Source organism: Tetranychus urticae, chromosome 1 (assembly GCF_039701765.1).
Source record: "Tetranychus urticae isolate SD_2017Ah chromosome 1, NJAU_TeUrti_SD_1.0, whole genome shotgun sequence".
Classification (NCBI taxonomy): domain Eukaryota; kingdom Metazoa; phylum Arthropoda; class Arachnida; order Trombidiformes; family Tetranychidae; genus Tetranychus; species Tetranychus urticae.
Genome location: NC_142958.1, coordinates 32,033,392 through 32,055,695, shown reverse-complemented (window position 1 = coordinate 32,055,695; position 22,304 = coordinate 32,033,392). Strand labels below are relative to the sequence as shown.

At 32.4% G+C, this 22,304-nt stretch overlaps 3 protein-coding genes and 1 long non-coding RNA gene across 14 annotated transcripts; 2 read left to right on the top strand and 2 right to left on the bottom strand.

The window, feature by feature from the left end:
• Positions 1-1,116: 1,116 nt before the first annotated feature.
• On the bottom strand, positions 1,117-4,016 carry LOC107361492 (uncharacterized). 2 transcript variants are annotated; one of them, XM_089270371.1, is made up of 7 exons: positions 3,698-4,016; positions 3,406-3,607; positions 3,225-3,305; positions 3,041-3,138; positions 2,673-2,958; positions 2,284-2,516; positions 1,117-1,937 (listed from the first exon to the last, which is right to left on the bottom strand). In XM_089270371.1, the coding sequence occupies exons 2-7, from the start codon at positions 3,494-3,496 to the stop codon at positions 1,569-1,571; spliced, it is 1,158 nt and encodes a 385-aa protein (XP_089126497.1). In that variant the 5' UTR covers positions 3,497-3,607; positions 3,698-4,016; the 3' UTR covers positions 1,117-1,568. The 2 variants fall into 2 exon arrangements, with proteins under 2 accessions (XP_089126497.1, XP_015783815.2); XM_015928329.3 differs by having other exon boundaries at positions 3,406-3,552; positions 3,698-3,838.
• Positions 4,017-5,342: 1,326 nt separating this feature from the next.
• LOC107361863 (lysosomal phospholipase A and acyltransferase) lies at positions 5,343-8,272 on the top strand. Its single transcript, XM_015928797.3, has 3 exons — positions 5,343-5,796; positions 6,527-6,901; positions 6,975-8,272. The coding sequence occupies exons 1-3, from the start codon at positions 5,589-5,591 to the stop codon at positions 7,715-7,717; spliced, it is 1,326 nt and encodes a 441-aa protein (XP_015784283.2). The 5' UTR covers positions 5,343-5,588; the 3' UTR covers positions 7,718-8,272.
• LOC149094983 (uncharacterized) lies at positions 7,105-9,437 on the bottom strand. Its single transcript, XR_016201066.1, has 2 exons — positions 9,101-9,437; positions 7,105-9,040 (listed from the first exon to the last, which is right to left on the bottom strand). It is a non-coding gene; the product is annotated as an uncharacterized LOC149094983 (long non-coding RNA).
• On the top strand, positions 9,429-22,245 carry Asator (tau-tubulin kinase asator). Of its 10 annotated transcripts, none has more exons than XM_015928796.3 (7): positions 9,429-9,907; positions 11,850-12,265; positions 12,549-12,710; positions 15,717-17,671; positions 18,293-18,659; positions 19,393-21,226; positions 21,730-22,245. In XM_015928796.3, the coding sequence occupies exons 1-7, from the start codon at positions 9,897-9,899 to the stop codon at positions 21,764-21,766; spliced, it is 4,782 nt and encodes a 1,593-aa protein (XP_015784282.2). In that variant the 5' UTR covers positions 9,429-9,896; the 3' UTR covers positions 21,767-22,245. The 10 variants fall into 10 exon arrangements, with proteins under 10 accessions (XP_015784282.2, XP_089126491.1, XP_015784280.2 ...); XM_089270365.1 differs by having other exon boundaries at positions 9,450-9,907; positions 19,396-21,226; XM_015928794.3 differs by having other exon boundaries at positions 9,456-9,907; positions 21,497-22,245.
• Positions 22,246-22,304: the final 59 nt, after the last annotated feature.

Genomic DNA, 22,304 nt, shown 5'->3' with positions numbered 1-22,304 from the left:
AACAGATTCTGACATTTGTTGGAAACAATTTAAGCTCATGTTTATCTATCCATAATATGACATGTCATATCTCTCTCTATGACAATAAGACAGATTATTTCAACTGAAAACGGAACCAGAAAAAACCTTTCTTCTTCTTACAAATTCTTGTTAGCAAATCTTCTTGTGCTAAGACAAAATCACATTCATCTGGTTGTTGAATAAGTTAATCATGGATAACAATTGGTGGATTATGATTGTAATTGCTGGGAGATTTTATCAATACTTTTAATGGTTTATGGAAAATAATAATACATTAAGATTTACTTGATTACTCTCAACTCTTTCCGTTCGCATATTTTTTGTTGTCTTATCATTTTGCATATTCATCACCAATATTTGATTCACTATTTTTGAGGACAACAATTAAAAGATCAATGATATTGTTCATTATTGTTTTATTTACAAGGTTAACTTCATCTTATCTCAACTCTTTGTTTGCTGGTTTTGACAACAATTTTCAATTATAACAATAATTAAGTGAAATTTCCTTCAAATCTACATCAGATTTAAATCGTTGATGCTTTAACCACTGAACAACTATTCAATTTCATGCCAACTTTCACTGTTTCATGTAAAATCGTTTGTCTTGTTGATGAGACATTAACAAGTCTTCATTACATCTTTGTATTGCTTGTGATTTTAATCATCTTTTCATTTAGAAATCACATTTAACTGATTATGTGGTACAATTGTGATTCAGTCCATTGTGGTCAACAGTGACCACAAATTTACTGGTACATATAAAGTCACAGCTTTTGCTTTTGGCTATTTTTGGGTAAAATGATTCTAAAATTTTCCTTTTAATTATTCTCAGCGTATGACTAATGAATGTAGTCGGAGATGTAATCACTCGAGCTCAGCTTACATGGAGGCAAAAAGGGTTCTCATTGATACTCTGACAATAATTTATGTATTTATAATGATCCTGGTAATGATGATAATAATAACAGTAAGAACATTAAATGTGATTGTCGACTCTAAACAAAATAATTGAGTCTAATTCATGGTTCATTGGTTACCTCCAAGTTAATGTATTGTTATAATATCATTAGCAATCAACTTCACTTATGAAAATATTTCTCATAACGATATGTTTAATTTGATAAGTTTCAGTGTTTTTTAAATTAATTCAATTATAACTTGGTACTTTCAATACTTCAAGGTTTACATTGAATTGAAATTATCTCATTGATCACAATCAACCTTAGTGCCTTTGTTTGGCTGGAGTACCAAATAAGACAAGACAAGACCTAAGCTAACCTCGATCAACTCAAATTTGGGTAAAGTCATTTTACCAACCATAATGGTAGCTGTAACAATTGACCACGATTAAACAATTTAAAATGTTCACCTTCGGTTAAAATTTAATCAGTATAAAAGAGAGTTAAATATCAGAAGTGACGAAGATGAGGCTTCCTATGGCTTTCCTTGGTAGGTCCTGGAGGGCATAGATTAATGTACATTGTCAATTGGTTATGTACTTTACAAGGATGAAAATTAACAATGATCGGTTAAATGTTCAACAATTATTCCTGAAAATGATCCAAGAAATGGGGTAATTGCTCAAATCGTCGGTGAAATAGATTGAGATTGAAATCAAATCCAACTGCAACTCTTAAATCACGGTATTGACTGATTTTCTCGTATATATGGTCACCCCAAAGAAACTGAATATCGCGGTTAAAGAAGCGAGACAATCGTCTTATTGATTCTTCTGATTGTTTAGTTATATGGAGACAGCCTCGGACATCAAGCAACTCCAGTTGAGGTAATTCAGAGACTATATCCCAAATATCATGATCATGTAAACCCATATTATCACGGATGGCCAATTGTTTTAGGTTCAGGAAACGGTAGATTAATGGAAACACAGGATCTTCCGGCCAATATTCATCCTGAAGATTGATTGAAAGCAAAAAATGAAACGCAATAAATAAATGAAATTAAAAATATAAAACCCAGGACATCCATTTGCAATGTACATTGGTAATAATTCAAGCTCTAAATGATTAGTATGGAATTTAATCTGACTAAACCTTTCCTTAAACGACATTAAATTGTGATATCGATGAAAATTCAATCATCAAAAGTAACAAAATAAAAATCTGATAAATTCGCAAAGTTGTAGCTAAAGATTCTCTCAACACGAGCTAATTTTTTCTGGTTCAATCACAGATGTTGTCTTGGGTTTCATTTTAGGTTTAGGAATTGGACAAGCAGCTTTTAAATAAATGTTTTTACCGAATATTGAAGGACCATATTAATTAGATAGATATTATTTGTATTGTCCATATCGCCTTCTACCACGAATCGATCCAGGTCTTCAAATCTTAAGTAAAGGCTTTCAAGCTTGGGACACATTCTAATTACTCTGTCTAAATCAGCGATACTTTTAAAATCGAGTCTTTTGAATCCAAGTTCCAGGATGACCAAATTTTGGAAAGGTTCCTCAAACTGTTGAAGAAAATTTTCACCTAAAATGATGCAAAAATTTTAAACAAAAATTGAAATTAAAATTTGCAAAAGCAATCAGAATCTTATTCAGAGGCATACTGAAAACTGTAAGGAACGTAAAGCTTTTTTTAACCGATTTCCTATCATTTTTCAATCAGTGTTTGTTTCAAAATTACCGACAAAATCGTGAATATGGAGTCTCTCTAGGTGCAAGTGTTGTGATACAATTGCCAATGTCCGTTCATTTGAGTAGCGTATATACAGTTGTTTTAAACACGAGCAAAGAGGAGCCATTGCTTCAGCAACACAATTAGTTGACAACATTTCAATATCACCAAGACAATCATCAATTGAACCAGGTATTCGTCTATCATAACGTATTCCTTTGATATTTCTATTGTCTTTGGCTATGGTTCCAAGAGTTTCAGGGTCCATTTTGTATGGATCAATGATTTCTAGAATCTAGAATAAATTGAAACAAGAAAAACTATTGAAAAAAGTAATCAATAAAATGTAATATAAGTTAATATTCAATGGCAATTACCCTGAGATTTGGTAAATAAGGTACCAAATATTTAAGCGCGTAGCTAGCCATAACGCCTTGTCGATAGTACAAGATATCATTACCAATATTTTCTGGTTCTGGTTGGTTAAAAGAGGAATTCAAAAGCGGATATTGATAAGTTTAATTGTTCAATATGATGACAATTAGTTGCAATCTTGCTTACCTCCATTGTAATCATAAACTCCAATCAGATATTTCACCCAAGACATCCTTTGGAAAGCAATTTGTTCCCATAGTAAGCAAACTAGAATCACAAGAGTTTTCATTCGAATGTTGAACAAATTATTTTTTCATCTATCATTATTGATTAAGACAATCAAGATAAATTATAATTCAGTTCTTACCTTTAGAGACGCTGATGTAGTCTTCAACCCAAGGCAATTTCATAAAAATCAAATGTAATACTTCAACTGGAAGACTGTTTATATTGATCATTATGAATACAGCTGATACTTGTCTTGTTAATGTCTGTTCTGGAGCTGGTTAACAAACTAGGTAAGAGTAATTTGGATAGTTGATTGGTTGAATAAAAAACTGAATTAAAACCTGCAAAATGAACAATTAGTTGCAAAGTGTACACGAGAAAACAATTTTAAATAAAACATAAACACTTTCTTCCTTGTTTTTTGGACTCACTTGATAGTTCAACTTGGTAGATAATTTTGGATCCTTGCCTATCCCAAGAATAACTATTTTGTGAGCACCAAAGATTCACTTATCCACTCATAATATAGAAGGTTTTAAATCTCCATTCAAATCAAGTTCATGAGAATCTTGATCTATTTTGATCGGGCGAAATTATAAAACAATAAGTTTCAAAGCGATTGACGATTAATATTTTGAGTCTGTTGAGTTCTGAATCTTTTTGATGAGCCATTTCTCAGAAAATTATTGCTGGTGGTTAACATGGTTATAAAATTTTGATAAATCATTCCATAATTTTAGATAGGAATAGAGGTTTTTTGTATTATTTACATTTTTTATTGTTTTGTTTTCACAATTTATTTTAACTCGTAGTTGTGAATAGTTTGATTCATTGTCATTAGATGGAGTTGATGTTTGTTTACTTTTCAAACCGTTAAGCTGCATGTTTTGGCGACAAAGTTGCGATTATAATTTAAGATGTGAAACTAATTAAGTATATTTATATTTCTAATTAAAGGACCAATACAACTTTCTCAATGATTACGAGTTGACCTGGAACAATTTGAAACAAAAGCTTGAAACTCGTTATCTCTGTTACCATTGCTTATGGCTATAAGTTTCCAACTGTTTCAATGGATTTGAATCGTTTTGTTTCTGCTCTACTCGATCAATTATATTTGCCAAACAGTTTCGAAGATATACAAACGAGCTTTACTGTAATTAAGTTTTGATTAATCAACATCAATTCATTGTACTCAAAGCTATGTTTAGTTTTTAATCGGAGTGAACCTTTACATTTGGTGATTATTTTCTCATTTTTTTACTTTTCCGATTTATTTGCAAATCAAAGGTTAAAAACTATTTTTTTTGTTTTCAGGTTTGCGTCATAGGAAAACAACAAATGGCTCCTGATAACCACAGCTGACGAAACTCATTACCTGTCTTCATGTTATTCCGTTTCATATTCTGCTGGATGATGCAAGTTCAAATATTCATATTTGAGTCAACCAAGTACCTGTAATAACCAATAATCTGAAATTCAAGCTAATCCTGACTTTTACTCAGCCCATTGAAAGTATGTGAAGTATGTCATCAATTAACAGCAATCCTTTGATAATCATATAGTTCATTTGATTGATTAAATTATGTGAATATGTCAAAGGTGTTAATTGTCATAACACTTGACAACTAAATGGCTGTTTTTTGCAATAAAATTGGCAAATTTATCCGAAAACAGAGAGGATAAAATCAATGATAAAAAAGGATTTAGGCGTAAATTGCTTCATTTTGGTCAACTGGATTCAAATTACAATCAGTTCAATCATAGACTTCAACAACTTGAAATAGGCGTATAAAAGGAAGTCATCAAGTCCAATCTCTCTCTCTGGTTGTGTTTTGGTGCAGTTTAAGTTTACAGGTTAATCCTCCTGGCTGTATGTCCATGAATGATTATCTAGTGGAAATAAATTCAATGGGTTCGTTATAACAATACTAGAAATCAACATTAATTATCAACAATAAACTATCATCATTTTTACAACACGATAATTTTATACTTAATATGTTCATGTGATCAATGGTTTTCCAATTTTCAATGGCATAATGTTCCAGTTCTCATAGCTGTGACTCTTCGTTCTTCACCTTCAACTAATTGTTAACCTTTTTTTAATTTACGTTATAATTGTTTTTGTAATTATATCTCATAGACAACCTAATATTTTGTTAATCATAATCATAATTTTAAAATTTTAACTCTTATTCAATTTGTGAAACTCAACCTATTTTGCTTGTGCTACTGTTTAACAAAGACCTAACAAAGTGCAAGAAAGTGTGGGAAATCTTCTGCTTCGCCATTTTTCAACAAAGAGTTTATTTGTTTACAATGTGGTTGCCAACCAATCTTAAATTAAATTGTATAATTTCAACCTTATTAATATATTTAATAGTTTATTGTGACTGTCGAACAGCAAATAATTTAAAGATCGAGAAAACTGAAACAAATATTGGACTCAATGGATTATGGCCGTCGAGAAGACCATCAATTCATTACATGCCTCTATCATCAGCTGCTCTTAGCCCCATGGTATTAAGTAAGTTTTTTTATTGATTATTTATTCAACTTTATTTGAGATTTCGTTGTTTTTAGACCATTTCATCGATGTTGTGATCCTATTTATTCAATTAGCTTGCTATGGTTTGTTGATACATCATGAGTATAACAGCAATTTATTTTCATTTTACTAAATTATGTGCTATGAACATCTGACCAGCAAAACCCTGCGAATTTTCACCTTTTATTCCTAGCCAGAATTGATTCTGTAGGTAACAATAGTTAGCTTAGTTTACCCATAACAACATCAGTTCAATTGAACATATTTGAGGTTAACTATTCTACTGATTATCACAATTTCATCAGGAATTTACCATCATGAAATCAATGCAATTGTGTCTCAATACATAAAAAATCTGATGTTGATAATCTATTGTTATTCATAAGACAAATAGCGTGATGTTTTGAGTTAAATATTTCATTATATTATTCACAATCAGAGACTAGGTTAATTATCAAATAAGTATGATGCTGATAAAATAATCAATTATAAAGGATATTTATGAATGAAGATGTTCAATCTTATCCTCGATGTTTCCAAAAGATAAATTCATGATCAAAATCCTAAGCTTTGATGGTTTTGTGTGAGATCTTGGTCAATAGATTTAAATTTCAAAAAATTTTATGATGCTTTAAGTTTGAAAATTTTTAATAATTATCTTACCACGATTAAATTTATAACAAATTTTATTTTTCATATGAATAATTAGTTCCTGGAGATGGAGGAAGCCAATTGGAAGCTAAAATTGACAAACCAGACGTTGTTCATTATTTTTGCCAGAAGAAATCCCCTGATTATTTTAGCTTGTGGTTAAATCTTGCTGATTTGGTTCCTTTTGTTGTCGACTGTTGGGTCGATAATATGAGGCTAGTTTACGACAATGTTACTCGTAAAACGTCAAATTCTCCTGGTGTCGATATACGCGTTCCTGGGTTCGGTAATACAACCAGCGTTGAATATGTTGATCCTAGTCAAGTTTCTGTTTCTGGTTACTACAATCAATTGGTAAAAGTCATGCTGGAAATGGGATATTCCCGTGGTAATACTATTTTAGGTGCTCCATACGATTTTAGGAAAGCTCCGAGTAAGATTGAAATTTCCGATTCTATCAACACACATCTCTAATTATTATCTCAACTTTATTTTGCCATTTACAGATGAAATGGAGGACTTTTACAATCAATTTAAAACTATGATTGAAAGTAGCTACACTAAGCTAGGGAAAAAATTGGTACTCGTTTGTCACTCAATGGGATGTCCGATAACATTATATTTTTTGAACAACCAAAAACAAGACTGGAAAGATCGCCATATTCGTTGTCTGATCAGTCTTGCTGGAGCCTGGGGAGGAGCAGTTAAATCATTGAAAGCTTTCACTTCGGGTGATAATTTAGGAGTCATTGTTTTACCTGCATTAAAAGTTCGTAAAGATGAGCAAACATTTCCTAGTTTAGCCTATCTTATGCCAACGGACAAATTTTGGCCACACGATGAGGTTATCATGTCGACAACCGAGTTGAATGTTACAACTAGCAATTACAAAGAATTTTTTGATCTTGTTCAAAATACTGATGGATATGAAATGTGGAGAGATGTTCGTAATCTGACTTATGAACTCAAACCTCCTGGTGTTGAAGTTCACTGTCTCCATGGAACTGGTATCGAGACCATGGAATACCTAGATTATCGAAATGTAAAATTTCCTGATCATCAGCCAAAAATAACATTTGGACCAGGTGATGGTACTGTTAATGAAAGGAGTCTTAAAGGTTGCCTACGTTGGCAAACTCAACAGACACAACCAGTTTTTTATAAAAATTTCACCAAAGTTGATCATATGTCCATTTTAGCGGATCCATTGGTCATTGCTTACATTAGAACAGTTGTTACTGCAGAATAAGCCAATTTTCAGTTCTATCCTTCGACCATTGATGGAACCGATGATGAAAACGGAAAGGGAGCTCAATAACCATCTTCAAAATTCACATTTCCCTTATAAAATAATAAATTAAATTGCAATTTTATAATGAAATCTCCAAACAATCGATTTTGAAAGTGTACAAAACGAGTAACATTGCAAGAACAGATAACTCAAGATAATTCAAGCTTTTGAAGCAAAATTAGAATTTGAAAAGGCAATTGTAAAATTTGATCACATCACTAATGAAACACTGTAAAATACACTTAAAATCAATCCAAAGTCACTTTGAATTGACTGTATTCTGATCATGAAATCACTGATTGGTTCATGGCAATACAGTCCGACGTTCAAATGAATTATACTTTTGCTATCTAATTTTCAAATCCCGAGTGATACATTGTATTACTCCAATCAATGCATAAATAGCTTTTGTTTCTGGAAAGTCACAATAATTTATAACATAATAACTGTAAAATTAATTTGAATAATAGTTTGCCATAGAAAGATTAAATTTTTTACGCTTTTTTTGTTAAACATTTTGCGTATTGTAGCAATTAAAAGCTGTTATGTTGCGGATTCTTCCACTGATTAATCATAATCTAAATAGTTAAATAAAGATACAATTCTAAAGCTCATTAGTGAAAAGCAATGGATAATAAACTTAATGGCAAATTGAACTTAAAATTGGTGTATTAATACATCAAGAAACTGATGAATTGGCATAAAGCACAGCATGAATTGTTCAAGCCAAAGAAATACGATTAACTTTTGATTTCAGTCAACTTGTTTAAGTGGAATCGCGTTAGCAAATTGGTCTTTGAATAATTCTTTTGATCTCAATCAGTGAAAACTAGAGCTTGATATGCAGCAAAGAAATTAAATATTGAAAAATAAAAACAACAAAAATTAACCAAGTCTGCACATTTTGAAAATTATCCTTATAATAACTGTTAATAGTAAGATGCGAATCGTTATTGTTGTATTTTCCTCTCTGCATAACATGGTATTGAACCTTGTGATTGCACCAGTTACATTTACATTTGCATTGTAAAATTGTTAATCAGCTTCATGATAATCTTAATCCATCTTTTATCTTCGGTTATTAACTCGATCAAGTTGATTGAAGTCAAAGTCAATCTTTTGAATCAGTTGTTTGAGCTATAATTGTGTTTGCTTTTTTCACTTTTACCAGAGAAGTTCGGTGCTCGATGAGGATCACAAGTAATTTATGTTGGATTTAAGGAAATGATGTAAATGATTTTGTCACACTTTAGTGAGGTACATTTAACTGATTGATCTGACCTGCAATGAAAATGATAAAGTATTATCTCTATGGTAGTAAAAAGAGGATGTTGATCTTACCGTTTATTTTTAAACTCTTATGTTTTCTCCAGCTTCATCTTCTTGCGAATGATTTAAGGAGGTTTTGATTGTTGGAACAACCTCATCTTCATATTTTTCATCTCCACTTCATCCTCACTCCATCTTGTTCTCTCTCTTTCAATCCACAAATGAAAGAGAGATAAAGATAAACCAGTGTAAGTGATGAGGAAAGGGAAAAAAAGATAGCGAAGAAAATACGTATTTTTCCTTCTCTCTTTCTCTACCTCTTTCACTATCCCTTCGACATCCTCTCTTCTTTTACACTTTTTCATCCCTTCGCTCCCACTTAATTGTCTACGCTAAACGGATCTTCAATCTGAAGAGTGATAACATCACAAGGAATAGAGATAATCGCTGAAACAACCAGAATCAACACCAGGAAACTTTTCAACAGTAATCAACTGAACATCAACAAGTCCATTTGAAAATTTCCATCACATTTTAACTTTGCCTTGGTGTATATCAACTTGCCATATTACAATAATCACCAGCAACTGCAGATCGACTAATTAGCTTCATTAAACCATCAAGAATCAACATTTCAAGCAGCAAAAGAGTTTGCATAAGTTGCAGAAGATAGAAGCAAACGATTGAGTCAAGAAAAGCCAATTGGAAGTGGTTACCAGGGTTGGTTTTGATGGTCTACCAGAATGAAGACGAGTGTATAAAAACCATTTAAATAAATTAAAGTGATTAACTGGACCAGTTGGGTGCAGATTTTGGTAACCAAACGATTCACAATAAACAAAAGGAAACTGAAGACAACAATAAAACCATGCGACTTCTGTGAGTAAAATATGTAATTTTTTTATCGATTACAAAAACAGATTTGTCTTCCCCTCTTTTTGTACCCTCTTTTCCTCGGTTCCTTTCTCTCTCGTTTGCTTTCTGTGGCTCTTCACCATTTTAACAGTTCCAAGGTCTACTTACCTCTGAATATAAATTGTATCTTTTTATCTGTGTCTCTGGGTCGACCTTTACCCTTGATGCCCTCGAATGTGTTTTAATATGTTCCTATTTAGTTTAACCTCTACACGGTTAGCTAATATTAGTAGTTTCAGTTATCTTCATCTTAACCACCATCTACACCAACAGACATTATCAAAGATTAAATATGCACCATCAGTATTATCCAGTATTATTTTAATATCATTTTATCACCATCATCTTCATAGTATCTAATTGTTAACTAAATATCTGTGTTTATTATTGCTATTTCATTTATGTAAGTGTTTCCCATTTTTCTTTGCTACCTCGTTTACCTATTTCATCCTTTTCTTGGTTGGCTTTTTTTCTCGATGTAAATATTGGTTATGTACTGTTGCTTGATTACAATCACTGTACATGTTTTTGATCAAATAGTAGTGTTTTTTGCTTGGATCCTTGCTTTCGATTGGATGTTTTCTTGTTACGATTCAGTGTACCTTCAACATCTGGAATACTCATTTTCGCCCAATATTATGGTGATGTGTTAGCATGGGAATCGCCCTTTCATTATTGTTAACCTTTAGGCTCAAAAGTATATCGATTAATTCATCATATTGGATCTGAACAATCAAATCATTGGAAATATCACTGTTTTTGTATTCTCATCTCCTTGAATGAGTTTCCATTTTATTCTCTCATTGAAGCTCCATTTACCTTATTCATAACAATCTTTTTTAATATGTGATAAATTATTTCCTTGAAAGATTTATTTATACAGTTCCATTTGTTCAATTATGTGATTTATTCTGATTACCTAAACAAGTTTTCAATTGTGTTAGCAACATAGATGTTTACAATTTTGTCCAGGCTGCTCATAGATTACTGTTCGTCTTCATCAATGTGAAGCTTCCATTAGGGTGTCAACTACTTTCATTAGCATTTGGACTATCCTTTATTTTGTTTTGTCTCTCGAATTATTTCATGTTTTCGTTTATTTTAATTTTGTGTTTTGCAAAATATAGCTAGACCTCCAATTCATTTGATAGTTCAATAAGAGATATGCTACAACGAATAAGCCATCGAACAGCAATCAAAAATTCCAGGTTCTATCTTATTTACTTGTCAACTTAATTGAATCAACTAAAGACCGTCAATACCTTCAATGCATTTGGTATAATCAAGATAAAGGTTGATCTACGTAAATATTTGCTCCATCAGTTGGTTCCGGTTGTCACAAGTCAATTTGTGATTGTATTAATATCTTGTTTTACAGCCAGTTTAATTGGCTAAGTGACAGAAAGATGTCTCCAAACAAATGGTAAAAATTAATTAGATTGGTGATAAAAAATTCGGGTTAACTTCTGCTTTGTCCCTAACACACCTACACTGTTTACCACCATAATAGAGAGCAATAATCTTGATGTTTCCTTGTTCCAGCTCAAATCACTATGATATGACTATCATGTTCAATTTTGATTCATACAGTTTCAATTGATAATCACATTTATATCAAAAAGTTCCAGTCTATTCTCATAAATATTGATCAAGATTAATTTGACTGCCTAAGCATACTATTTATGGATGTTATTCAACCGGTTCACTGTGTTAATCGTCTCAATCAAATTAATTTTTCTATTGATTGTTGAATGCATGAATTGAAGTTGAGCTTTTTTTCACAATTTCATAAACTGCGTCTAGATTTTTTTTCCTTATAATTTTAAACACAACATTTTAACGAGCTAATTGTAATGGCTTTATGTTTCAATATTAACCTTTTGTTTTCTTCTTTTTATTCCCATAGAAACAAATATAACTCCACCTCAGATATCCACAGGAAAACATCAAGCGAGCGACAACAGCTGACACCAAAAGTTGAAATTAGTCCACCAGTAATCAAGCAACATGAGCAACCCCACAAAAAGGCTACTCTGATTGAAGGCAAACCATTGACTAATTTATGTTCCCCTGTTAATCATTCAAATTCAATCAAACCAAATCCAGTATCGGTTATGGCGAGTAACCATAACAATGTTGAAAACCAGCAGAACAATATAAACACCGCTGTTAACGCCACTACCAACAGTAACAATAAAATTGGTACAACCAGTCAACAGCAAGCACCAGTTTTATTAGCACTCAATGGAAACAACAATAACAATAATTCAGCTGCAACTACAACTCAAGAGGATTTATTACAGCCAGGACATGTCGTTAAAGGTATTACCACTGTTAACTGATTTTATCTTCATTTTAACAGTAATTTATCATGGCAATAATAATCTCACATTGATTTTACTTTATATGATTATCTAATTGTTATTACGTGTTTCACTAGTTTACAGTAGTTTCTCAATGTGTTATAAGTGTGGTATGGTTTCCATTATCAATATGCCATTGATTTTTGTGGCATCCGATATTGTTATTCACAAATATCTATCTGTTTCCATATTGATTTCATTTCTAATATTTGATTCTTTTTTATCCTTTTTTCAAACAACAGAGAGATGGAGAGTCGTCAAAAGGATTGGCGGCGGTGGATTCGGTGAAATTTACGAGGCCATAGACTTAGTTACACGGGAACATGTTGCAATGAAATTGGAATCAGCTCAACAACAGAAGCAAGTTTTGAAAATGGAAGTTGCTGTTCTCAAGAAATTACAAGGTAAACATTTGTTTATTTCTTGTTCATCAAACTACGATTTTTTTCCTCTTTCTGTTGCCTCTGTCTTTTCCTCCACCTTCCTCCCTTCCTTCAACAATAATGCAAATCTCGTGGTTTCTTTATTTTTCTCAGTGATTTACTGTATCTGATGTGATGTGAATCATTTTAGCTTTCATTTACTATGAGCAAAGTGCAAAGTAACTAAATTTTTGTTTTGTTTCAATGCAAAACTTCGACTCATTCTTCACCAACAACGTAATCCAACTCATGGCAATCCTTGATTTCAAACATGTTTATATGTTTTATTTTTCATCTCAAGACTTACTTGTTTTTCACACATTTTCATGTTGATTATTATTCAAAATTTTCTGTTTTATTAACATTTCCATCGTAATTTTTCCATGAAAAAAGAAACCTGCCTCTGAAGCAAACCTTGTTTATTAACAGTCTCCTTCACCCGATCAGATGAATCTTTCATTGCCATGGACATGATGTTGGCTTCAGTAGTAATCGTAAAAAAATGAAATAAAATAAAATAAGAGCATCTCAAAGTAGACTATTTCATCTGAGCTGAGAAAATTATCATTTCCAAGATGTTTGGATGAAATCCATCAGTTGAGAGAATCCTTTCCGCTCTTACAAACACTTGTGTATTTTTGCATCTTTATTTGTCAAAGTAAACCCTTTCCTCGAATTTCTTTCATTTCGTTTAATAACAAGTAATTGTTCTAATTCATGAACTAGAGTAAATACGTAGTAACATTATATGTTTATGATTGATTAACTTCAGATATTTTTTTCTTCAATTCATTTTCCCTGTCGACATTGATCATCATGTTATTAACATCTATTGTTTGCTCTCAATGATTCTAGAACCATTCAATTACAGATCTTAATACACCTATTTATTATTAAATTATTATTTCTCAGAATTACTTTAATATTGAGTTTAAATTTTGTATCAAATTCAAATTAGACTCAATGTTATTCCCAACTTACCGGATCGATAATCCAAAGTCTCTTCATTTCTCTTCATGTCCTCCTTTTCATTTCCCTCATTTTATCCCTTTCACCACCAACATTATCATCCCTCTTTCATTCAACTCCCTGTGACTTATTCACTTGAACAGGAACATTCGAAGTCCTGACCTTGAGACATTTTTTTCCTTCTTTCCATTCTCTATGAACCAGAAGATGATGAAAAATGAATGTTGAACAATGAAGCTAAAAAACAAGGAAAAATGAGGAACCACCTTGAATAGCTCATACATCAGTATCATGAAATGAACAGTCCTTCAATTACATCAGATCAATATTGTGATGATTAAATAAACCCTTTCATAAACCAAGAAATCATTCATTGATACTTTGATGAAACAAAGATGCCTTTGATTAAATTTCAATTTGCAATTCAGTTAATGTTATTATTCACAATTAATCTTAATATCTATTTTGTTCACCATAATTTACATAAACAACAAAATAAGCCTCTTAATTATCTTCCTTGTTTTCAAGCAACTATGAAATCTTTTCAAATTATAATGATATTATCAGCGATTCCATGTTTTTTCACATGTTTTTCCTTCTTCCCATTTCACTCATTTTTACTTCCTTATGAAGTTTTTTTCTGCCTTTCTGAGTTCACCAACATTTCTGGCAATGGATCAAGAAAAACACTTGGAAAAAGTCTCAGAATCGGACAAATGATCATTTTTCTTCTCCTTCAGTTGAGCATCATCGTGATGAGGAAGATGATGATTTGAAATTGAAGAGGTTGTCTAGCAGATAAATGTCTGTTTTCATCTCTACTAAACATGTGATTCAGTTAATCCTTTCAAAGTTAATCCATGAAATATGCTTTGATTTATTCATTCAAATCAATAGCTATATCTAAATACATTATATAATCATTAGTTGGTTCATTTGATTCAGCAAAAGTATCACTTTTTTCAATATATTACTCTAAATTTATTGCTTTATTTTTCTTAATGTCAAGGATAATTTTCAATGTTGCTATCATTTACTCATTTTGTACTCGTCTTAATCATATTAGTAACTAAACATTATTTGATTCATGGTTATCTTAGTGCCAAAGTTTCAATTCTTGAGCTTTACTTTCATCTATTTACGATGTTATAAATGTATTGCATGATTTTCATGTCAATCCATTTGATTTATTTGATTTGCTTAAGATTATTTAAAAGCTTTTTATAAATTAAACAAGCAGTTCAATTTACATTCATTACTATTGATGATTTCATGAAAATTGTCACTATTTAAGTAAATCTTATTTAGTATGATCAACCTTAATCAAACATGTATTCTGTAATCAAGTTTATTGTTTAATTTGATATTTGATATTCTGTTATGATTAATTACTTTGTATTCTTGATCGACAAAACAATCATGCGATTAAAACATCAAAAGTCATTCAGTTATTGATGGTTGATTTTAGTTGAGATGCAAGCTTTTAATGTTTCACTTTTATTTCTGGTTTATATTTATGATCAATTGATTGTTGTTTACAATAATCCACTATTATGGTAAACTTGCAATCGTAATTATCATCATTAATATTATTCATACTTTGTCGTTCACAAGCTATTGACTCATTTTCAAGAGTACTTTAGGGCTGTTCATGAGTTTGATGTTGATTATGTTTTCAATGAGTTTCAGATCAATCAAACCAATCTAGAACAAACTTAATCAAAAAATGAGCGTAAATTGGGCGGATATCTTATTTTCATAATATATTAGATTAAATTAAATTGCAATATGTTGACCAAATTTTTAGTTTGTCTTTGTTATTGATCTCTTGACCCTTTTTCATTGAAATATGTCTTTTTGACACTTTATTTTTATGAAGCTACTGCTAAAGCCTTGCTTATTTAAATAGCTTATTTTTTCTGTGAAGCTAAAAATTTACTTATATGTTATTTCATCACAAATTCAGCTTTATATATTCTTTATATTCGTATAAATTAAATTCTCTATTTTTTCTTTCAGGCAAGGAACATGTTTGTCGTTTCATTGGATGTGGCAGAAATGATCGTTTCAATTATGTTGTTATGCAGTTGCAAGGTAAAAATTTAGCTGAGCTAAGACGTAGCTGTTGTTCATCTCGAGGTGGATCATCATCAGCAGCTTTCAGCTTATCAACAACCTTACGCCTTGGTTTACAAATATTGAGATCTATTGAGGCAATCCATAAAGTTGGCTTTTTACATCGAGATATAAAACCATCAAATTTTGCCATTGGACGACATAATCATAATAATCGAATTGTTTATATGCTTGACTTTGGTTTAGCTCGTCAATACATAGTTGCCTCTTCATCATCAACTACAACAGCCAATAGCACCGCAAATAACAACAATAATACTAGTACTAACACTAATAATAACAATGCCAACAATGCTAGTAATAACGGTAGCATTACTAGTAGCAGTTCAAAATCAATTGAACCGGCTAAATTTGAAGTTCGTCCGCCACGAGCTGCAGCTGGATTCAGAGGAACAGTCCGATATGCTTCATTGAATGCCCATAAAAACAAGGAAATGGGTAGACATGATGATCTCTGGTCGTTATTATACATGATTGTGGAATTTGTCAACGGATTTCTTCCCTGGAGAAAAATAAAAGATAAAGAGCAAGTTGGTCAAATGAAGGAACGTTATGATCATAGACTACTTCTGAAGCATCTTCCGCCTGATTTTAAACAATTCCTAGAACATATTCAAGGTTTATCTTATTATGATGCTCCCGATTATGATTTTTTGGCTGCTATATTCGAGAAATGCATGAAACGCCGAGGTATCAAAGAATCTGATCCTTATGATTGGGAGATTCAGGCCCAAGAAAAGGAGCTGAAAGCAGCTCAAGCTTTACTTGCAACTCCGATTACTGGTACTTCTGTACCAGCAGTGACTTCAACTCAACAACAACAAGCCCAATCTGTAAATCCACTTCAGCAAGCAGCCACATCAACTGGCCCTGGTAAAGTTTACCAAGCAATTGCTACCAATTCAGTTACTGGCTATTTCAGTGAAAATACTCAAAACAAAGATACCAACAATCAAATTGGTAACTTGACGCAAACCAATGCCAACAATAATAATATTAATTCCAATGCGCCTGTTAATAATAATAGTAATAGTAATAATGTTAATTTCAATACTAACAATGTCAATAATGCTGACAGAAGTGGTGCTCCTTCTCCCGTGCTTTACCAAGACGGAAAACCTGAAAATACAAATATTCACGATTCTGGCCAAGTAACCGGCTCTGGACAGCAAGCATCAGTTCCTTCAAATTTTCCATTGGTTAATAAACCATCTACTTGTAGTGCTACTAATGTTAATTCAGGAGAAACACACGATAATGTCCACTCTAAAGTACTTAAATCTAAGTCAACCACTGCTGTTACCAATACCTCTTCTGGTGGTATCGCTGGTAACAACAATGGGTCTAACCAAGGAGTGACAGGTAAACCACAGGCTGTTGTAAGACGTAGTAATTCAAACAGAGTCCAGTCAACAAAATGTACTCAACCGCAGCAATCTACAATCAATCAACAATCAAATTCATCTGTTGTATCAGCTGCTGCCGCAGCAGCCGCCGCCGCTGCTGCTGCTGCTGCCGCAGACAACAGTCGTCGACAAACAATGTTTGATATAAGTGTTACTCAATTTGCGGTCGCTGATGATATTAGTGCGCTTGGCTTGACTGGACAAACTGGAGCTACTCAAGGAAATGCTAATGGTGCTAATTACAAGCAACTTGGTGGTGTTACTTTAATGTCACGTTGGGGAATGTCATTCGATGAAGAAAGTGAAGGTGGTGATGGTGGAGTTGATGATGAGGAAGCTAATGTTCAACTCATGAGAAGTTCTTTCAATGATAGATCGCTCAATCATCCTGAATCTTATTCTGGCAAAATCATCGGAAATTCGTCTTCTCAGGTAATACTCTAACGAAATTTGTTGCTCATTTCAATGAGCAACTCAATCTTGCAATCTTTTCAAAAAACTTTCATTCTCAACAAGAGTGTGAGGTTTTACCGTAATAATAAACACCTCGAAAAACACTGAATTTGAAATGGGATACACTGGATAACATTGATTCAGATGATAGCTTTAATTAATGAGTTACCACAAAGCTTGTCAATCATGTGTCAATTTTTGTTTTATTTCATGCATGTTTAAAACAAACACAAGCTTTTCACCCAAAAAAGACTCAACTTTCATTACTTTTCTTCCTTATTTTTTCCCCAATAACCAGGGTAATAGGAAATTGGCAAGCTTCAGTTATGAATTATCATGCAAATTCCTTTAATCAAACATCATTTATCATCTGATGTAATACTAATTGTATTTGTACATCAAAATGGGTCAAAAGAGCTACTCAAATTTTTGAGTCAAGTAGATTCAAGTATGCTATAATTGTATTTAAATACAAAAGTAATTGAGGATTCAAATGACTATGAATTCACAGATTAAAGTTAATCTTGTTTCACTTCAACTAAACTCATTATTGTAATAATTGTCAAATATCTATTAATTTTTTTTCTCTCTTTTCTCCAGAATGTCGCTGCTTCATCGCCAATTATTCCTCCTTCACCTTCACCTCCAATCATGGTTACCTTCCAAGGGCGATATCAACATCAATACTCGTCTCCACCTCCACCACCCCTTACAACCTCCTCATCCCTTCAACCAATCTCAGCTATTCCTGTAAATACCATGTCACCCTCATTATCCACCCAATTGTTGCCTAATATCACAAACAAAGAGACTAGTCAACAACCATTGGAACCAATTGCTCCAAATGATCAGGTGAAAGATGGAGGCAAAAATCTGGTTAACCAAAATCTAAAATCTAGTCAACCTAGTAATCAAAAGGATCCCTTGATTTTTGATAAACACAATTCAGACTCACCTAAATCACAAGGTATGAAAATTGAAACTCACTCTATTTTTAGTAACTCAGTTAATGATTTACTGTAAATGGATTTACCTGATTACACTCAATGAATTTCATGTATTTTTGTTGCTCATCTAAAGTTCAAGGTTAACCCATTATTTTCTTGGATTTCTCTTAAATCTTCTCCATCTTTTCAGCAATTTATAGCTGAAAATAAACTTGTCACCCTTTTTTGCATTCTTAGCCTTGTCAGTAAATTACTTAAACAACTTTTGATTAGTTTATGACAATTCACTTGGTTACAATTCATTTGACTCAGACTCATCCATATGTTTCTTCATTGAACTTGAACCTTGGTAAAAAGTATTACAAAATACAGTTTTATGAATCAACAATTAAATATAACTTGCTGCGCCAAAATTGTCTTGATTTTCAAATAAGTTTTATAGCACGCGTTGTTTTTTTCAATAATCAATTATAGTCATCATGAAAGGTGATCTTTATTGATAGTTTTCAGTCATTAATGGATTTAACCAAAACAAATAACAGATAACCTTGAAAAAGTCTAGTTTTTTGGAAGCCAAACCATGAAAAGTGATAAAATCAATCAACGTCTTTCAATGAATGAGCAAAAATTGACTGTTATACATTGAGTGATCAATTAACAACCCTTTTCGTTTAAATATTGATGATTCCAAAAATATTGCAAGTAAAGTTATTATCAATAACTAATTAACTCTTTGTTTCTTCAATCGATCAGCAGAATCTCCTGAAGGTGAAACATCAATAGATACTCAACCACCGCCACCGCCATCACCACCTCATCAACAAGTATCACTCAATTTAGCTCCATCTCCACCAAATATATCGCCACCTCCAGCTATGAAGCAACTCAAAAGTCCATTTTCACCTACCAAAGAAACTCATGATTCTCATCATCATCATCCTCATTTTTATCACCATTCATCTCATCATTCAACTAGTCCACATGGATCGCCTCGCTCAACATATCCAGAAAGCAAGGAAATCATTGGTCATGATAATGGTCAAACCTCAAATGATGCAGTTAAAATAAATAAACGGGATAAACGAGAGAGTATAAGACGACGCCGAGAATCTCGTTTAAAACCGATCTCTAGACGATCTTATTCCGATCCAGAGCATTTCATTGGAATGAATAAAGGTTCTTCAGGTCGAGTTTCTTCAGGCCACGGTTTAATGGCTGGATCATGTTCAAATGAAAACATTGAAGGTTTTAGTTTCCTAACTCGAACCTGGTCATGTCCCATTATCGGATGTACCATTAGATCAAGCATTAGTCCACCAATTAAGCAACAATTAAGTTGCAATAGTTTTAATCAAGAAGAGATAATCTACAATGTAGACATTACTCGAAACATTGCCATTGTTTGTGGTGGTAAAAGTGATACACAGTTAAACAAATCATCTCAAATTTTATCTTCTTTCATTTCAACCTCACTTCCAAACATTCACCTTTCCTTGGACGAAGATAAAATACCATTGACTCCACCACCTCATTTATCATCATTTCAACCAACACAACTTTCAGAATCATCTCAACCCAATGGGACAACATTAAAACCAATTACAGCATGTTCCTCATCATCTATTTCATCAGTCTCAAATAAACCTCCTCTGGCCATGTCTACCTTTCTCGATGAACGTATCAAGGAGTCATCCATACATCCCTCAATATTGTCATCACCTTCAGAATTATCCTCATCAGTGCTTCCCAAAATGATTTCTATCAATAACCTGGCCTTTGCTTTAGGCTTAGAGTCAGGTGATTGTGCTCAAGTAAAGGATTCCAGAAAGATTATTACCAAAACTGAAGGCAATAAAAGTGATGAAATTGAATTGATCATTGAACAAGTTGAGGAGATTGAAATTGTTGAAGAGGAAGAGGAAGCCGAGGCAGAAGACGAAGAAGAGGATGAAGAAGAAAAAAACTCAAAAGGTGCTAAGGAACCAAGTGGAGTGGGAAAAGAGGAAATTGTACTAGAAGGGCTTGAAGAAGTCGATGAAGATGATGACGAGGATGATGAGGAAGAGGAAGAAGTTGAAATTGTTGAATTGGTTGAATATACGGAGAAGAGATTTTCGGTTGATTGTCCCAATCAAGAAGATGATAAAACAAAAGAGAAAGGAGCTTCCTCAATTCATCCCAATGAAGATATTGTTTCTAAAGACTGTACCTCTCACGCTGTTGGTGTCGCTGTTGAAACTGTTGATGTTATTGATAATGGTGATGATTATGGACAAAACAAATCTAGTCTAAATGTGATTAAAACCCCTTGCTCCTCGTCTCTTGTTACTGGTGAGGATAATGGGAATAGTTGTGATCCTAATGATATAAATGATGAAGTCTGTGGTAATCATAAGCGTAACACATTACATGAAGTGCCCTCATTTCCATATAGACGTCGACGAAGAAGACCCGAAGTGGTTAACGGTGATGATAGTAATAATAATAATAGTAATAGTAATAATGATAATAATTTTACTAATAATACAGTCAATACTCTTCCATCGGTTGTTGCATCTTCTCACGATTATATTGTTCCAACAACCAGGTAAACAACTTACCATGAAAAAAAAACAAAATTGGTTCAAGGGTTACGATCAAGTGAAATGAGTATCAATTTACTTGATTATATTTTAACAATACTTACTTCGGTCTTGGTTGGTAGCTTTGGTTGCCTCAAATGTTCACTATCTTAACCCTTCTATCGATTTCCTTTTCCCATTTTTCGTACCAAATTTTACTAATTTTGTTTCTCTTTTTGGTTATTTCTCTTTTTTGTCAACTCTTCTCTTCCCTTTTCCTCCTTTTTTCTTCACAGGCGAAGAAGATATCGACCTTTGTCTGCACAAGACTTTCAAGACGATGATAATTGAGATTATTATATAGTCTCAATGTATTATTTTTTGCTTCTCTCATTTTAATTGAGAACGAGAAAAAAAAGAGAAATCATCAAATTTAAAAGAATCAAGAATATTAAGTTTTCTCTCATCATCAAATCTCATTCTCTTCCTTTATCTCTTTCTTTCTCTTTCTCTTTTTTGAATCCTCAAGAAAAAGAAGTCAAAGGCTTGATTGTGTCAACTTCTGATTGACATAAACATGGATCACCTTGTAATTAATCGGGAATAATCAGCGACTGAACATCATTTGAAGACTCATCAACATACAAATCAACCTTAAATCTCTCAACTTACTTACCAAAGAAATTTATCGATATGGAGTTCACGAATCCATTTAGAAGACGATGGCCTTTATTTTAACAATTTCAATAATTCAAGCCAAATGGCTTTTAATTTTATTCATTGAGCTGAAAATATTGATCTGCAATTACAATGGACATTGTTCATCTTTACTAATTTCTGGTCTCAGGATTTGTGTTTCTTTCCTGTTTATCGTTTCTTTTTCCTGCCTAAACTTTTGTTGAACTTTTTATTTTCAAGAATCACGAATTACAAAATTTTAGTTAATTTCTGGTCAATTGTTATTTTCAATTAAACAACAATGTTGAATTAAAAATTGTTTGAAAGGCAACGTTTGATTGAATAAAGTTATCATTGCTATTTACAACATTTGATCTGTACTTCGATGAAACGGTAAATTAACATCAGCACTCAATGAGAATGGTA

What these genes read in the sequence shown, in the direction of transcription:
- LOC107361492 (XM_089270371.1), bottom strand. Translation starts at nt 3,496, where the DNA reads ATGATCAATATAAACAGTCTTCCAGTTGAAGTATTACATTTGATTTTT. An exon ending in AGTTTATGATTACAATGGAG is followed by an intron (nt 3,139 to 3,224) that starts GTAAGCAAGATT and finishes TTAACCAACCAG; the next exon opens with AACCAGAAAATATTGGTAAT. An exon ending in CCATATTCACGATTTTGTCG is followed by an intron (nt 2,517 to 2,672) that starts GTAATTTTGAAA and finishes GCATCATTTTAG; the next exon opens with GTGAAAATTTTCTTCAACAG.
- LOC107361863 (XM_015928797.3), top strand. Translation starts at nt 5,589, where the DNA reads ATGTGGTTGCCAACCAATCTTAAATTAAATTGTATAATTTCAACCTTA. An exon ending in TCTTAGCCCCATGGTATTAA is followed by an intron (nt 5,797 to 6,526) that starts GTAAGTTTTTTT and finishes ATGAATAATTAG; the next exon opens with TTCCTGGAGATGGAGGAAGC. An exon ending in CGATTTTAGGAAAGCTCCGA is followed by an intron (nt 6,902 to 6,974) that starts GTAAGATTGAAA and finishes TGCCATTTACAG; the next exon opens with ATGAAATGGAGGACTTTTAC.
- Asator (XM_015928794.3), top strand. An exon ending in TCGGAAATTCGTCTTCTCAG is followed by an intron (nt 17,672 to 18,292) that starts GTAATACTCTAA and finishes TCTTTTCTCCAG; the next exon opens with AATGTCGCTGCTTCATCGCC. An exon ending in TATATTGTTCCAACAACCAG is followed by an intron (nt 21,227 to 21,496) that starts GTAAACAACTTA and finishes TTTTCTTCACAG; the next exon opens with GCGAAGAAGATATCGACCTT.